At 38.9% G+C, this 18,580-nt stretch overlaps 1 protein-coding gene across 1 annotated transcript; it reads right to left on the bottom strand.

The window, feature by feature from the left end:
• Positions 1 to 85: 85 nt before the first annotated feature.
• Positions 86 to 18,133, bottom strand: LOC142351646 (uncharacterized). Its single transcript, XM_075403786.1, has 2 exons — positions 17,402 to 18,133; positions 86 to 380 (listed from the first exon to the last, which is right to left on the bottom strand). The coding sequence occupies exons 1-2, from the start codon at positions 17,680 to 17,682 to the stop codon at positions 86 to 88; spliced, it is 576 nt and encodes a 191-aa protein (XP_075259901.1). The 5' UTR covers positions 17,683 to 18,133.
• Between the last annotated feature and the right edge of the window lie 447 nt (positions 18,134 to 18,580).

Below are 18,580 nucleotides of genomic sequence, written 5' to 3'. Positions count from 1 at the left end.
GGGGGGGGGGGCTATAATTTCTTGGGAGGGGGCTTTGACACACGATGGGAACAAACGGAAAAGATCCAAAAATCAATTATAGGACTTATAATGGAGAAATGAAACAGATCCCTGAATTCATTGGGGCTCCATCGTGCTCCATTTCCTCTTCTGAAGGTGAACCAAGTTCTTCTGACAGTTCCATCAACTGACCAATTAATTGTGAACAGATTTCATCGAACACATCATTGCTGTTTCGTTTTGTGATAGTTTTGAACAGAACTAAGTAGTCGGAAATTGGTTTAGGGATGAAAATTGGAGCCCACCGTTTGTGAGTTAAACTGACATTACTCTCAGTTGAGCAGTTTGAATTTTGACTTGCACGCGTGCTATGCTCCGGGCTTGACGTTGATACAAGATTTCTGGTATTTAAAGAAGGGAAGCTATGGCTCGTTTATTTTATTTACAATTAAAAAAAGAGAAAAAGATTCGATCATGCTTTTCCACAATTTTTCGTCAGATTCAAAAAAAATTATTGTCATAACTTTTCTGGAAAATGGTCGTTTTGGAATGATTCCTGGTTGAAAAGAGGGTTGTTGGAATGCGATTGTATATTCTCATTTAGGTGAGCCTAATGCCGAGTACAATCAGTAAAACATTCAAAATTTTTAAAACAAAATATCAATGAAGTGCTGAATTAGTGTAAAATGCAAGTTGGATTGGGTTTTGAGTTTCAGAAAAACTTGGGTTTTCTGTTGACATAGGTCAGCTGACATACATCAGCTGGCCTTGTGAGACTCATCATTGCAAGAAAAAGTAATACTTTGAAATATTTATGGGTTAAAATTTTTCAAAACAATTTTTGCGCAGGGTTACAGGTCTCATGGATCAATATTTGTTAACCTAGGTCACGTTGTAACGGCTGCTCTCCCACAATTCACAAGGACAGCTTTACCCCACCCAATTCGTTTTAGTGGTTGCAGTTCTGGATATTTTGTTTTTGCAGTTCACTTTTGTAATTGTATATCCGCTGACTGGGTTTGTGACGAATCACACAGTAGGGAATTTTTTAGTATGTAAACCAGTTCAGTCAGATAGGGAAACAAATCAAGGACAAAGATATATGTCTAAAACTTGTTTACGTAAAAATGTTTAATTTTAAAATTTAATTGGTTATGTATTGTGTACTCACTAGTTGAAATACCAAAAGCTGTGATTCGTAACAATTGAACTGCAGCTCAAATAATTCCTAGATACAGGACACAGTAACAAACAATTTACTGTGAAAGATTCATTAACAAGATACATTAACAATTTACTGCTCAAGAATATTTAAAATGCAGGACACAGTAACACGTTAAATACTGCTCAAGTCAGTTTAGTTGGCAACATTTTGCGGATTTATAGGAAGAACTTTTTTGTGGCTCCTTTAGATGAGTCCTTATGGGTTGCTATTAATATTTTCCCCCTTATTCCTTTTATCACTTGACTATAAATGTATCAGTATATATAACTTAAACTGTGACTATGACTAAAATGTTCCTATGAAAATAGAAAGTGGATAAATATGACCAGCTAATACAAAAGAGTTTCCCCTTCTCAGTTTTGTGCTTCTAATTGCCCCGCAAACTCCGCGACTGCGTGCTCCGCAAGGTCAGATTCTACACAGGCAAACTTAATTAATTTTTTTTGGAAAAACCAAAACAACTGTTACGTGAAAAAGCGCGGGGGGTTGAGGGAATTTTTTTCTGAAACGAATTAACCACTGTCAAAAGATATTAAACAACACAGTCTGTAGGGTTTTGAGCTGTTATTGGGGCTTTATATTAGATTGCGATGGAGTTTTATTGAAATAAGTTTTTCAAATTGAGAGTATGTTGTCTGAATCCAGTCAAAGTTCTGAGAACCGCAAATGCACTGGTAAAATTTCACCCTACAGTATTTGAATATGGCTTCCATTTTCCTAACAAATGGCTTTCCATTTGAACATCTTGTTGTTTATTTTGTAATTTGTTCCAGTTTGATCTTATTCTCAACTACAAGTCTATATTCTACAATTACTGACAGCTACTAACTCATTGACTATTAGTTGATCTCTTGTTTTTTAGATTTGTCGTGACTATTGGGACTTGTCGTCACTGCTCTAAGCAGTAAAATATACCTTGTACAGGTAACTTTCAGCCATTATTGTTCATATTAATATACTCTAAGAAAACAGAGATCAAGTTTGTGTTTTTTTTTGGTTTTAAAAAGAAGGAGTCCAGAAAAGACTCCTCCATTTTCATTTTTACCAAAATATTGCTTGCAGCGAAAAATGCTGAGAGGCTGCATTAGATATCAGGGAGGATTTGAAGGGCGAGGGAAACACATTACTGCAACTCTTCTAAATAGATTCCAACACTGTTTCATTTTACGTAAAAAGCAGCAGGAAAAACATTGTTTCTCGATCACACAATAACGTTTTTTGGAGCATAGGTTGAACACCTCACCTTGCAGTTCGATAAAATCGTGAGGAGAGGAGGAGAGACTGGAACTCTTTCACAAGAAGGAGCGACAGCAATCTATAGTAATACCAAGTTTATGGAAATTTGAAAAAGATCGACAAGGAAGGAGCTAAAAAAACCAATCCATAGGAATACCAAGTTTATGGAAAAATGAAAAAAAGCGACAAGGAAGGAGCTAAAGAAAGAGCATCAAAAAATAAAATTCGAATCAAGACATTTTATTAAAAAAGAATTGTAAACAAGCACATTCAACTATGACTCAAGTCCGGGGGTATAGCTTGATCCTTTAACAAAAAAGCTAGAGGAAAAAATTTTTTGTTAATATTATTTCAGAAACTAAACAAACTATTTTGCAGTAAAAACAATGAAGCAATGTTGACTCTTAATGAAATGATGTCCGAAGGTGCACCTGAATTTTTTTTACAAATTGAACAAAAATTTGGTTACGTTGTCAGTACTGAGCCGAATAAAGTTGCCATGAGAATGGAAAGATTTTTGCAAATGCAATAACCGCATCTTGTTATTGTAGCCTTAAACAATTTTGAGGTGTTGTTGTGAATGAAGCTATATGATTCTTATCTGAAGCTAAGAGTAAAAAGAGCTCAAATAAATTTTCTATGAAAAAGCAACCTTTGGAGCTGTTCCCTTTTTTAAAGCAAAAGTCAGAGAAAACAATTTAAAAATGGGCAAAAAAATTCAAAGAATTGATTTTCAAATGATTCTTTCAAAGCACTAAAATATAGCCATCTAATGTTGGCCAAATTGCTGAGGTTCTTGGAGCGGGGGAGGGTTAACGAGCAGCGGGATTGTGGGCTTGGAGGTGGTTGAAGGGGTCCAAACTGACGAAAAAACCGGCAATTCACCATGAGCTGATGTCTCCTCAGAGAATAGTAGAACTCTTAAGAGCCCAGCTGTTACTGAATGCCCGCCGAATTTCACCTGTTTATCCCGTTTTCGTGGAGAATGAAAAATTGAAAATGACCGAAAAAAATTGGATGGAAAAAAATTGCATTTAACGATTACTTGATAATGCTTGATTGACCTGATATTGTTTTTGTGATCTACTGTGGCAATTTAATTTTGAAAGCCCAAAAGAAAAAGTCAATACCAAAAAAAACAGGGGGTCAAGAAGACAGCAAATCAAATGGATGCCTGTAAAATTTGTTTCAGTTTGGCCTCAATAGCATGTATTCTCAAAGTGAACCCTAGCTAAATTTTGTATTTTGACTATTTTGTTCACAATAAAGTGGCAGGCATCAATATGGCCCTTAACTATAGAAACAAAATTTCAAAAACGTACGCAAAATTTGCAGTGCAAAATTTGCAGTGCGCTGACCACGGCCATGTTCCTCATCCACCGTGGGATGTAAACCGGAAAATATCGGCCGATGATCGCGGCAAAGTTGCATCACGCGCGATGCGCACCAACCGGCCCGTCAACTAGCTAGGACTGAACTATCAGCACATATTAAGATCTTGCGTTCATTATTATTACTTGTCTCCCATTTGATGCAGAATTTAGGTGTTATCCATTAGAAACGTAATCCTTTCCCGGGTCGAACGTCCTCCCTAAAATCCTCTCATTTTGTTGTAAGGGTGGGGGTAATTTGTCTATGGGGGTAAACTGATGTAGAAGTCTCCGAATATTTTGTTCAGAGGGGGTAAAATGATGTAAGAGTTGGGCTGAAATGGGAAGACTTTTGAGGAATTACTCCCCGCGGACTTAAATTGCTATGTAAGAGTGGGCTGCAATGGGATGATTTTGAGGAGTTACCCCCCTGACTGAAATTGCCAAGTAAGAGTGGGCTGCAATGGGCTGCAAGGCGAGTACTTTTGAGGAATAACTTCCCCTGACTAAAATTGCCATGTAAGGCTGAGCTGCAATGGGCTGCAATGGGAGGCATTTTCAGGAATTACCTCCACTGACTAAAATTGCCAAGTAAGAGTGAGCTGCAATGTCCAGCAATGACAGGACTTTTCGGGAATTACTCCCCCTGGACTATAATTGCCATGTAAGAGAGAGCTGCAATGGAAGGACTTTTGGGGATTTATATCCCCTGGCAAAAATTTTCTTGTAAGAGTGGGCTGCAATCGGCTGCAATGGGAGAAAAAAAGTAAAATGATGAATGCTTGAGGGGGTAATTTGTTCAGAGGGGGCAAAATGAATTAAAAGTTGAGCTGCAAAGGGGGGTAAAACGGTGTAAGAGTGAGGGGTAACTTGTCAAGAGGGAGTAAAATGATGTGAGAGTTCAATTGCCAAGGAGGTAAAATGGTGTATGAGTGAGGGGGTACTTATTCAGAGGGAGGAAAAATGAGATAGGAGATGAACTGCCAGGGGGGTAACGGGCGTAAGAGTGGAGCGTAACTTGTTAAGAGGAAGTAAAATGATGTAAGGGTTGATCTGCCGAAGGGGAAAAATTGATGTAAGAGTGAGGGATAATTAGTTAAGACGAGGTAAAATGATGTAAGAGTTGGGCTGCCAAGGGGGAGAAAATGGTGTGAGAGTCAGGAGGTACTTAATCAGAAGGGGTAAAATAAGGTAGGAGCTGGGCTGCCAAGGGGGCAAAACTGGTGTAAGATTGATGGGGTCGTTTGTTCAGAGGAGTAAAATGAGCTGAGAGTTGAGCTGTCAAGAGGGTAAAGTGGTGTATCAATGGGGGTAAGGTGTTCAGAGGGAGTAAATGGATGTAACAGTTGATCTGCCAAAGTGGAGAATATGATGTAAGAGTGAGGGTGCAGTTTTTACAGGGGGGTAAAATGTTGCAAGGGTTGGGCGGCAAGGGGGTAAAAGGGTGTAAGAGTGAGGGGGTAATTCGTTCAGAGGGTTAAAATAAATTAGGAGATGAGCTGGCAAGGAAATAAAATGGTGTAAACGTGAGGAGAGACTGGAACTTACTTACAAGAACGAGCGACAGCAATCTATAGGAGTAAAACGATTCTGGAAACTTGGAGAAAAGGACAAGAGAGGAGCTAAAGAAACCAATCTATAGGAATGCCAAGTTTATGGAAATTTGAAAAAAACGCCAATGAAGGTGCTAAAGAAAGAGCATCAAAAATTAAAATTCGAATCAAAGTTTTTAATTAAGAAAGAACTGTAAACAAGCACATTTAACTGTGACTCAAGTCCGGGAGTAGAGCTTGATCTTTTCAAACAAAGCAAGAGGAAAAAAATAAGTCAATAGTATTTCAGAAACTGAACAAAGTATTTTGCATCAAAAAGTGCAGTAAAAGACATTGGCTGCATGAAGCAATTTGACTCTACACCCGAAATTTAAAGATACACCCGAAATTCTTACTTTTTGCACAGAAATTTTGTTACATTGTCAGTACTGAGCCAAATGAAGTTGCCGTGAGAATGGAAAGATTTTTTTTGCAAATCTGATAAACGCATTATCTTTTCATTCTTGCCTGAAACAAAATAAAGCTGTAGCTATGAATGAAGCTATGTGATTCTTATCTGAAGCTAAGAGCAAAAAGAGCTTACATAAATTTTCCATGAAAAACAACCATTTGGAGATGTTCCCTTTTTTAAAGCAAAAATCAGAGAAAAAAACTAAAATTAGCCAAAATTTGAAAAGATTGAATTTAAAATGATTCTCTGAAAGCACTGAAACATAGTCAACTAATGTCGGCACAATTGCTGAGTTTTTTAGAGCAGAGGGTTAATGGGTAGCGGGAAGCGGGATTGTGGGCTTGCATGGGCTTGAAGGGGTACAACCCGCCGAAAAAAACTGGATATTTCACCATGATCTGATGTCTCCTCAGAAAATAGTAGAACTCTAAGAGCCCAGCTGTGACTAAATGCCCTGGGGACTTCACCTGTATCCGGTTTTCGAGGAGAATGTAAAGTTAAAAGTGACAGACCAAAAATGGACCGAGTGAAAAGTTGCATTAAACGATTACTTGATATTGCTTGACTGACCTGACATTGTTTTTGTGTTCTACTGTGGCAATTTAAATTTGAAAGCCAAAAAGGAAGAAGAAGACAATATTAAAAAAAACAGGTAGGGGTCAAGAAAACAACAAATAAAATGGGCGCCTGTGAACTCTGTTTCAGTTTGACCACACTTGCATGTACTCTCAATGTGAATCCTAGTTAAACTTTGTATTTTGACTATAGATTGTCCCATAAAGATGAAATAAGCGACCGTTTCAAAAGTCACGGATTAGAGTTTAAAGGTCAGAGTTCAAATTTAAAACATGTCGAAAAACTTGACTAATGAAAACCTAACGGAGAAAACGTTGACATTCAAATGAGCACATTGATGCTCAATTGCACGTTATTGGCGTTTTTCGAATGTTCGCTTATTTCACTTTTATGAGACGGACTATATTTTTTTCACAATGTAGTCGCTGGCATCCATATGGCCCTCAACTAACGAGAAATAATTTTGAAAAAACGTACGCAGAAGTTGCAGAGCGCTGATCATGGTCATGCTCCTCATCCACCGTGAGATTTAAAGCAGAAACAATAGGCCGGTTATCGCGGCAATGTTGCATCGCGCGCCATGCCCGTCAACTAGCTAAGACTGAATTATCAGCACATATTGAGATTTTGCGTTGCGTTATATTACATGTCTCCCATTTGATGCAGAATTTAGGTGTTATTCATTTCGAAACGTAATCCATGTTACCCCCCACCACAAAAAAACGCAAAAGATCCCAGTTTTGTGACAAAAGATGTAGTTAAAAGATGCTGAGCACTACACCATTTCTTTTTTTTTGATTAGTTGATCCCTCCCCATCAACTTTGTGTGATAACATAAACAAGCGTTGCATACGAAAGCAAGTAATTGTCAACCCTGGAAAGCTGTGCGCTTTATTGTCACCCTCTGTTTGTGCTTCAGGGCTCTGCGATCGCGATTTTGGCTCAAATACCAGCGATGACTGTCGGCTCGGATTCTTGGACGCATCGACGTCCATATGTCTGGATCTTATAAAGTAGCCATCCGTTTCGACTGTCTCTAGAATTTTGATGAGGTTGCCATTTCCAAGATGGTATTTTGAAAAAGGTTCGTCTCGTAAGTAAGTTCCAAGTTCTGGAACAATAAGAAGCGCTTTGTCACTACTATCAACACTCATTGGAAAGTTTTGTGGCAAAATACCAGAATTCACTAAGTAAATTTCATGAGATATGCGGTCGAAAATTTGCTATGTAAAAGTGGGCTGCAACGGGATGATTTTGAGGAGTTACCCCCCTGACTGAAATTGCCAAGTAAGAGTGGGCTGCAATGGGCTGCAAGGCGAGTACTTTTGAGGAATAACTTCCCCTGACTAAAATTGCCATGTAAGGCTGAGCTGCAATGGGCTGCAATGGGAGGCATTTTCAGGAATTACTTCCACTGACTAAAATTGCCAAGTAAGAGTGAGCTGCAATGTCCAGCAATGACAGGACTTTTCGGGAATTACTCCCCTGGACTATAATTGCCATGTAAGAGAGAGCTGCAATGGAAGGACTTTTGGGGATTTATATCCCCTGGCAAAAATTTTCTTGTAAGAGTGGGCTGCAATCGGCTGCAATGGGAGAAAAAAAGTAAAATGATGAATGCTTGAGGGGGTAATTTGTTCAGAGGGGGCAAAATGAATTAAAAGTTGAGCTGCAAAGGGGGGTAAAACGGTGTAAGAGTGAGGGGTAACTTGACAAGAGGGAGTAAAATGATGTGAGAGTTCAATTGCCAAGGAGGTAAAATGGTGTATGAGTGAGGGGGTACTTATTCAGAGGGAGGAAAAATGAGATAGGAGATGAACTGCCAGGGGGGTAACGGGTGTAAGAGTGGAGCGTAACTTGTTAAGAGGAAGTAAAATGATGTAAGGGTTGATCTGCCGAAGGGGAAAAATTGATGTAAGAGTGAGGGATAATTAGTTAAGACGAGGTAAAATGATGTAAGAGTTGGGCTGCCAAGGGGGAGAAAATGGTGTGAGAGTCAGGAGGTACTTAATCAGAAGGGGTAAAATAAGGTAGGAGCTGGGCTGCCAAGGGGGCAAAACTGGTGTAAGATTGATGGGGTCGTTTGTTCAGAGGAGTAAAATGAGCTGAGAGTTGAGCTGTCAAGAGGGTAAAGTGGTGTATCAATGGGGGTAAGGTGTTCAGAGGGAGTAAAAGGATGTAACAGTTGATCTGCCAAAGTGGAGAATATGATGTAAGAGTGAGGGTGCAGTTTTTACAGTGGGGTAAAATGTTGCAAGGGTTGGGCGGCAAGGGGGTAAAAGGGTGTAAGAGTGAGGGGGTAATTCGTTCAGAGGGTTAAAATAAATTAGGAGATGAGCTGGCAAGGAAATAAAATGGTGTAAACGTGAGGAGAGACTGGAACTTACTTACAAGAACGAGCGACAGCAATCTATAGGAGTAAAACGATTCTGGAAACTTGGAGAAAAGGACAAGAGAGGAGCTAAAGAAACGAATCTATAGGAATGCCAAGTTTATGGAAATTTGAAAAAAAACGCCAATGAAGGTGCTAAAGAAAGAGCATCAAAAATTAAAATTCGAATCAAAGTTTTTAATTAAGAAAGAACTGTAAACAAGCACATTTAACTGTGACTCAAGTCTGGGAGTAGAGCTTGATCTTTTCAAACAAAGCAAGAGGAAAAAAAATAAGTCAAAAGTATTTCAGAAACTGAACAAAGTATTTTGCATCAAAAAGTGCAGTAAAAGACATTGGCTGCATGAAGCAATTTGACTCTACACCCGAAATTTAAAGATACACCTGAAATTTTTACTTTTTGCACAGAAATTTTTGTTACATTGTCAGTACTGAGCCGAATGAAGTTGCCGTGAGAATGGAAAGATTTTTTTGCAAATCTGATAAACGCATTATCTTTTCATTCTTGCCTGAAACAATATAAAGCTGTAGCTATGAATGAAGCTATGTGATTCTTATCTGAAGCTAAGAGCAAAAAGAGCTTACATAAATTTTCCATGAAAAACAACCATTTGGAGATGTTCCCTTTTTTAAAGCAAAAATCAGAGAAAAAAACTAAAATTAGCCAAAATTTGAAAAGATTGAATTTAAAATGATTCTCTGAAAGCACTGAAACATAGTCAACTAATGTCGGCACAATTGCTGAGTTTTTTAGAGCAGAGGGTTAATGGGTAGCGGGAAGCGGGATTGTGGGCTTGCATGGGCTTGAAGGGGTACAACCCGCCGAAAAAAACTGGATATTTCACCATGATCTGATGTCTCCTCAGAAAATAGTAGAACTCTAAGAGCCCAGCTGTGACTAAATGCCCTGGGGACTTCACCTGTATCCCGTTTTCGAGGAGAATGTAAAGTTAAAAGTGACAGACCAAAAATGGACCGAGTGAAAAGTTGCATTAAACGATTACTTGATATTGCTTGACTGACCTGACATTGTTTTTGTGTTCTACTGTGGCAATTTAAATTTGAAAGCCAAAAAGGAAGAAGAAGACAATATTAAAAAAAACAGGTAGGGGTCAAGAAAACAACAAATAAAATGGGCGCCTGTGAACTCTGTTTCAGTTTGACCACACTTGCATGTACTCTCAATGTGAATCCTAGTTAAACTTTGCATTTTGACTATAGATTGTCCCATAAAGATGAAATAAGCGACCGTTTCAAAAGTCACGGATTAGAGTTTAAAGGTCAGAGTTCAAATTTAAAACATGTCGAAAAACTTGACTAATGAAAACCTAACGGAGAAAACGTTGACATTCAAATGAGCACATTGATGCTCAATTGCACGTTATTGGCGTTTTTCGAATGTTCGCTTATTTCACTTTTATGAGACGGACTATATTTTTTTCACAATGTAGTCGCTGGCATCCATATGGCCCTCAACTAACGAGAAATAATTTTGAAAAAACGTACGCAGAAGTTGCAGAGCGCTGATCATGGTCATGCTCCTCATCCACCGTGAGATTTAAAGCAGAAACAATAGGCCGGTTATCGCGGCAATGTTGCATCGCGCGCCATGCCCGTCAACTAGCTAAGACTGAATTATCAGCACATATAGAGATTTTGCGTTGCGTTATATTACATGTCTCCCATTTGATGCAGAATTTAGGTGTTATTCATTTCGAAACGTAATCCATGTTACCCCCCACCACAAAAAAACGCAAAAGATCCCAGTTTTGTGACAAAAGATGTAGTTAAAAGATGCTGAGCACTACACCATTTCTTTTTTTTTGATTAGTTGATCCCTCCCCATCAACTTTGTGTGATAACATAAACAAGCGTTGCATACGAAAGCAAGTAATTGTCAACCCTGGAAAGCTGTGCGCTTTATTGTCACCCTCTGTTTGTGCTTCAGGGCTCTGCGATCGCGATTTTGGCTCAAATACCAGCGATGACTGTCGGCTCGGATTCTTGGACGCATCGACGTCCATATGTCTGGATCTAATAAAGTAGCCATCCGTTTCGACTGTCTCTAGAATTTTGATGAGGTTGCCATTTCCAAGATGGTATATTGAAAAAGGTTCGTCTCGTAAGTAAGTTCCAAGGTCTGGAACAATAAGAAGCGCTTTGTCACTACTATCAACACTCATTGGAAAGTTTTTGTGGCAAAATACCAGAATTCACTAAGTAAATTTCATGAGATATGCGGTTGAAAATTTGCTATGTAAAAGTGGGCTGCAATGGGATGATTTTGAGGAGTTACCCCCCTGACTGAAATTGCCAAGTAAGAGTGGGCTGCAATGGGCTGCAAGGCGAGTACTTTTGAGGAATAACTTCCCCTGACTAAAATTGCCATGTAAGGCTGAGCTGCAATGGGCTGCAATGGGAGGCATTTTCAGGAATTACCTCCACTGACTAAAATTGCCAAGTAAGAGTGAGCTGCAATGTCCAGCAATGACAGGACTTTTCGGGAATTACTCCCCTGGATTATAATTGCCATGTAAGAGAGAGCTGCAATGGAAAGACTTTTGGGGATTTATATCCCCTGGCAAAAATTTTCTTGTAAGAGTGGGCTGCAATCGGCTGCAATGGGAGAAAAAAAGTAAAATGATGAATGCTTGAGGGGGTAATTTGTTCAGAGGGGGCAAAATGAATTAAAAGTTGAGCTGCAAAGGGGGGTAAAACGGTGTAAGAGTGAGGGGTAACTTGTCAAGAGGGAGTAAAATGATGTGAGAGTTCAATTGCCAAGGAGGTAAAATGGTGTATGAGTGAGGGGGTACTTATTCAGAGGGAGGAAAAATGAGATAGGAGATGAACTGCCAGGGGGGTAACGGGTGTAAGAGTGGAGCGTAACTTGTTAAGAGGAAGTAAAATGATGTAAGGGTTGATCTGCCGAAGGGGAAAAACTGATGTAAGAGTGAGGGATAATTAGTTAAGACGAGGTAAAATGATGTAAGAGTTGGGCTGCCAAGGGGGAGAAAATGGTGTGAGAGTCAGGAGGTACTTAATCAGAAGGGGTAAAATAAGATAGGAGCTGGGCTGCCAAGGGGGCAAAACTGGTGTAAGATTGATGGGGTCGTTTGTTCAGAGGAGTAAAATGAGCTGAGAGTTGAGCTGTCAAGAGGGTAAAGTGGTGTATCAATGGGGGTAAGGTGTTCAGAGGGAGTAAAAGGATGTAACAGTTGATCTGCCAAAGTGGAGAATATGATGTAAGAGTGAGGGTGAAGTTTTTTCAGGGGGGTAAAATGTTGCAAGGGTTGGGCGGAAAGGGGGTAAAAGGGTGTAAGAGTGAGGGGGTAATTCGTTCAGAGGGTTAAAATAAATTAGGAGATGAGCTGGCAAGGAAATAAAATGGTGTAAACGTGAGGAGCGACTGGAACTTACTTACAAGAACGAGCACAGCAATCTATAGGAGTAAAACGATTCTGGAAACTTGGAGAAAAGGACAAGAGAGGAGCTAAAGAAACCAATCTATAGGAATGCCAAGTTTATGGAAATTTGAAAAAAACGCCAATGAAGGTGCTAAAGAAAGAGCATCAAAAATTAAAATTCGAATCAAAGTTTTTAATTAAGATAGAACTGTAAACAAGCACATTTAACTGTGACTCAAGTCCGGGAGTAGAGCTTGATCTTTTCAAACAAAGCAAGAGGAAAAAAATAAGTCAATAGTATTTCAGAAACTGAACAAAGTATTTTGCATCAAAAAGTGCAGTAAAAGACATTGGCTGCATGAAGCAATTTGACTCTACACCCGAAATTTAAAGATACACCTGAAATTTTTACTTTTTGCACAGAAATTTTGTTACATTGTCAGTACTGAGCCGAATGAAGTTGCCGTGAGAATGGAAAGATTTTTTTGCAAATCTGATAAACGCATTATCTTTTCATTCTTGCCTGAAACAATATAAAGCTGTAGCTATGAATGAAGCTATGTGATTCTTATCTGAAGCTAAGAGCAAAAAGGGCTTACATAAATTTTCCATGAAAAACAACCATTTGGAGATGTTCCCTTTTTTAAAGCAAAAATCAGAGAAAAAAACTAAAATTAGCCAAAATTTGAAAAGATTGAATTTAAAATGATTCTCTGAAAGCACTGAAACATAGTCAACTAATGTCGGCACAATTGCTGAGTTTTTTAGAGCAGAGGGTTAATGGGTAGCGGGAAGCGGGATTGTGGGCTTGCATGGGCTTGAAGGGGTACAACCCGCCGAAAAAAACTGGATATTTCACCATGATCTGATGTCTCCTCAGAAAATAGTAGAACTCTAAGAGCCCAGCTGTGACTAAATGCCCTGGGGACTTCACCTGTATCCCGTTTTCGAGGAGAATGTAAAGTTAAAAGTGACAGACCAAAAATGGACCGAGTGAAAAGTTGCATTAAACGATTACTTGATATTGCTTGACTGACCTGACATTGTTTTTGTGTTCTACTGTGGCAATTTAAATTTGAAAGCCAAAAAGGAAGAAGAAGACAATATTAAAAAAAACAGGTAGGGGTCAAGAAAACAACAAATAAAATGGGCGCCTGTGAACTGGTTTAGTTTGACCACACTTGCATGTACTCTCAATGTGAAACCTAGTTAAACTTTGTATTTTGACTATAGATTGTCCCATAAAGATGAAATAAGCGACCGTTTCAAAAGTCACGGATTAGAGTTTAAAGGTCAGAGTTCAAATTTAAAACATGTCGAAAAACTTGCCTAATGAAAACCTAACGGAGAAAACGTTGACATTCAAGTGAGCACATTGATGCTCAATTGCACGTTTTTGGCGTTTTTCGAATGTTCGCTTATTTCACTTTTATGAGATGGACTATATTTTTTTCACAATGTAGTCGCTGGCATCCATATGGCCCTCAACTAACGAGAAATAATTTTGAAAAAACGTACGCAGAAGTTGCAGAGCGCTGATCATGGTCATGCTCCTCATCCACCGTGAGATTTAAAGCAGAAACATTAGGCCGGTTATCGCGGCAATGTTGCATCGCGCGCCATGCCCGTCAACTAGCTAAGACTGAATTATCAGCACATATAGAGATTTTGCGTTGCGTTATATTACATGTCTCCCATTTGATGCAGAATTTAGGTGTTATTCATTTCGAAACGTAATCCATGTTACCCCCCACCACAAAAAAACGCAAAAGATCCCAGTTTTGTGACAAAAGATGTAGTTAAAAGATGCTGAGCACTACACCATTTCTTTTTTTTTGATTAGTTGATCCCTCCCCATCAACTTTGTGTGATAACATAAACAAGCGTTGCATACGAAAGCAAGTAATTGTCAACCCTGGAAAGCTGTGCGCTTTATTGTCACCCTCTGTTTTTGCTTCAGGGCTCTGCGATCGCGATTCTGGCTCAAATACCAGTGATGACAGTCGGCTCGGATTCTTGGACGCATCGACGTGCATATGTCTGGGTCTAATAAAGTAGCCATCCGTTTCGACTGTCTCTAGAATTTTGATGAGGTTGCCATTTCCAAGATGGTATTTTGAAAAAGGTTCGTCTCGTAAGTAAGTTCCAAGGTCTGGAACAATAAGAAGCGCTTTGTCACTACTATCAACACTCATTGGAAAGTTTTTGTGGCAAAATACCAGAATTCACTAAGTAAATTTCATGAGATATGCGGTCGAAAATTTGCTGCAGAGACAAAGGTTAGCAGATTAACTGGGAAATAATAAAGTAATGATAACTTCTACTTATCGGCCGAAAATATCGTAAATATATTATATATAAATATTATTATATATAAATATATTGTAAACCGGAAAATATCGGCCGATTATCGCGGCAAAGTTGCATCACGCGCGATGCGCACCAACCGGCCCGTCAACTAGCTAGGACTGGACTATCAGCACATATTAAGTTCTTGCGTTCATTATTATTACTTGTCTCCCATTTGATGCAGAATTTAGGTGTTATCCATTAGAAACGTAATCCTTTCTCGGGTCGAACGTCCTCCCTAAAAACCTCTCATTTTGTTGTAAGGGTGGGGGTAATTTGTCTATGGGGGTAAACTGATGTAGAAGTCTCCGAATGATTTGTTCAGAGTGGGTAAAATGATGTAAGAGTTGGGCTGAAATGGGAAGACTTTTGAGGAATTACTCCCCGCGGACTTAAATTGCTATGTAAAAGTGGGCTGCAATGGAATGATTTTGAGGAATTACCCCCCTGACTGAAATTGCCGAGTAAGAGTGGGCTGCAATGGGCTGCAAGGCGAGTACTTTTGAGGAATTACTTCCCCTGACTAAATTTGCCATGTAAGGCTGAGCTGCAATGGGCTGCAATGGGAGGCATTTTCAGGAATTACCTCCCCTGACTAAAATTGCCAAGTAAGAGTGAGCTGCAATGTCCAGCACTGATAGGATTTTTCGGGAATTACTCCCATGGACTATAATTACCATGTAAGAGAGAGCTGCAATGGAAGGACTTTTGAGGATTTATATCCCCTGGCTAAAACTTTCATGTAGGAGTGGGCTGCAATGGGCTGCAATGGGAGAAAAAAGGTAAAATGGTGAATGCTTGAGGGGTTAATTTGTTCAGAGGGCGCAAAATGAATTAAGAGTTGAGCTGCAAAGGGCGGTAAAACGGTGTAAGAGTGAGGGGGGTAATTCGTTCAAAGGGTTAAAATAAATTAGGAGATGAGCTGGCAAGGAAATAAAATGGTGTAAACGTGAGGAGAGACTGGAACTTACTTACAAGAAAGAACGACAGCAATCTATAGGAGTAAAACGATTCTGGAAACTTGGAGAAAAGGACAAGAGAGGAGCTAAAGAAACCAATCTATAGGAATGCCAAGTTTATGGAAATTTGACAAAAAACGCCAATGAAGGTGCTAAAGAAAGAGCATCAAAAATTAAAATTCGAATCAAATTTTTTAATTAAGAAAGAACTGTAAACAAGCACACTCAACTATGACTCAAGTCTGGGAGTAGAGCTTGATCTTTTTAAACAAAGCTAGAGGAAAAAAAGTAAGTCAATAGTATTTCAGAAACTGAACAAAGTATTTTGCATCAAAAAGTGCAGTAAAAGACATTGGCTGCATGAAGCAGACTTGACTCTACACCTGAAGTTTAGAGATACACCTGAAATTTTTACTTTTTGCACAGAAATTTTGTTACATTGTCAGTACTGAGCCGAATGAAGTTGCCGTGAGAATGGAAAGATTTTTTTGCAAATCTGATAACCGCATTATCTTGTTGTTGTTGCCTTTAACAATATAAAACTGTCGCTATGAATGAAGCTATGTGATTCTTATCTGAAGCTAAGAGCAAAAAGAGCTTACATAAATTTTCCATGAAAAACAACCATTTGGACATAGTCAACTAATGTCGGCACAATTGCTGAGTTTTTTGGAGCAGAGGGTTAATGGGTAGCGGGAAGCGGGATTGTGGGCTTGCATGGGCTTGAAGGGGTACAACCCGCTGAAAAAAAACTGGATATTTCACCATGATCTGATGTCTCCTCAGAAAATAGTAGAACTCTAAGAGCCCAGCTGTGACTAAATGCCCTGGGGACTTCACCTGTATCCCGTTTTCGAGGAGAATGTAAAGTTAAAAGTGACAGACCAAAAATGGACCGAGTGAAAAGTTGCATTAAACGATTACTTGATATTGCTTGACTGACCTGACATTGTTTTTGTGTTCTACTGTGGCAATTTAAATTTGAAAGCCAAAAAGGAAGAAGAAGACAATATTAAAAAAAACAGGTAGGGGTCAAGAAAACAACAAATAAAATGGGCGCCTGTGAACTCTGTTTCAGTTTGACCACACTTGCATGTACTCTCAATGTGAATCCTAGTTAAACTTTGTATTTTGACTATAGATTGTCCCATAAAGATGAAATAAGCGACCGTTTCAAAAATCACGGATTAGAGTTTAAAGGTCAGAGTTCAAATTTAAAACATGTCGAAAAACTTGACTAATGAAAACCTAACGGAGAAAACGTTGACATTCAAATGAGCACATTGATGCTCAATTGCACGTTATTGGCGTTTTTCGAATGTTCGCTTATTTCACTTTTATGAGACGGACTATATTTTTTTCACAATGTAGTCGCTGGCATCCATATGGCCCTCAATTAACGAGAAATAATTTTGAAAAAACGTACGCAGAAGTTGCAGAGCGCTGATCATGGTCATGTTCCTCATCCACCCTGGGATGTAAAGCGGAAACAATAGGCCGGTTATCGCGGCAAAGTTGCATCACGCGCGATGCGCACCAAGCGGCCCGTCAACTAGCTAGGACTGAATTATCAGCACATATTGAGGTTTTTGCGTTGAGTTATATTATTTGTCTCCCATTTGATGCAGAATTTAGGTATTATCCATTTGAAAAGTAATCCTTGTTAACCCCCACCCCCCCCCCCCCAAAAAAACAAAAAAATGGACGCAAAAGATCCCAGTTCTGGCACAAGATTTAGTTGAAAGATGCTGAGTCCTACCCCATTCAGATTTGTTGATTAGTTGACCCCTCCCCTCAACCCACTTAACAATAATCCTCCCAGGGCATGTCCTATTTTGTGTGATAACATGAACAAGCGTTGCATACGAAATCAAGTAATTGTCAACCCTGGAAAGCTGTGCGCTTTATTGTCACCCTCTGTTTGTGCTTCAAGGCTCTGCGATCGCGATTTTGGCTCAAATACCAGCGATGACTGTCGGCTCGAATTCTTGGAAGCATCGACGTCCATATGTCTGGATCTAATAAAGTAGCCATCCGGTTCGGTTGTCTCTAAAATCTTGATGAGGTTGCCATTTCCCAGATGGTATTTCAAAAAAGGTTCGTCCCGTAAGTAAGTTCCAAGGTCTGGAACAATATGAAGCGCTTTGTCAGTACTATCAACACTCATCGGGAAGTTTTTGTGGCAAAATACCAGAATTCACGTAAATTTCATGAGATATGCGGTCGAAAATTTGCTGAAGCAACAAAGTTTAGCAGATTTACTGGGAAATAATAAACGTAATGATAACTTCCACTAATTTTAGGGGAATAAATCTTGGACAGTATAATTTATAATGGAAAGTTTTCGATAAATTTCTAATTATTGAAACTTAATTGATTTTCCCCTAATCTGGAGACGACTACCAAGCTGGTAACTATGTTTGGTTGAATGCATTATCATTATTATTATAAGCAAAGTATTGGTTAACAATCGTGATAAGGGATGACTATTCATCTCAGTAGAACTTCACTTTTTTCGGATATAATTGATGACAGTTTTGTGTAGCGCAGACCTATCAGAATAATAAATAAGAACATTTGACTATTCAACGACGTTTAATTAAATCGAATAGTGAAAAGCCGATGAATAATATATGAAAGACAATTTTTTATTTAGAATCCGAATATTTACTAGCCGAATTTAATGTGAAGGATTGATGTTCTTCAATAAAACATTAGCAAAAAATGACCAATCAGAGAGAAGGGGAATAATTCTTCGTTTCTACAAAAGATTTCCAGATGTACAGTTTGACGTCAATATTTCCGAATGGGCGTCTAGCAGAATTGTTTTCAAAATGGGTATAATGTTTTTTCTCATTCTGCTAGATGACCAGTCTTCTAAAATTATAGGGAGTGGGGTAAGATCACGGCTTAACAGACAGAACACTGAATAGATAAATAGAAAATGGAAAAATTGCCAGACCTTCGTTACGCTTAACAGTTTAATATAACAATGCTAAAAATTGCGTTTTGACTATATGCATATGAATCTGACCAATGGGATAGCGGGAAATATTCGGATTCAT

Source organism: Convolutriloba macropyga, chromosome 13 (genome assembly GCF_964194025.1).
Source record: "Convolutriloba macropyga chromosome 13, txConMacr16.3, whole genome shotgun sequence".
In the NCBI taxonomy this organism is placed as follows: Eukaryota; Metazoa; Xenacoelomorpha; order Acoela; family Convolutidae; genus Convolutriloba; species Convolutriloba macropyga.
This window is presented reverse-complemented; position numbering and strand designations above follow the sequence as displayed.

Excerpts from the sequence above, each read along its gene's own strand:
- LOC142351646 (XM_075403786.1), bottom strand. The coding sequence starts at position 17,682 with ATGAGTGTTGATAGTACTGACAAAGCGCTTCATATTGTTCCAGACCTT. Across the intron at positions 381-17,401 it reads AAAGCGCACAGCTTTCCAGG|CCCGGAGCATAGCACGCGTG; the intron begins GTTGACAATTAC and ends ATCAACGTCAAG.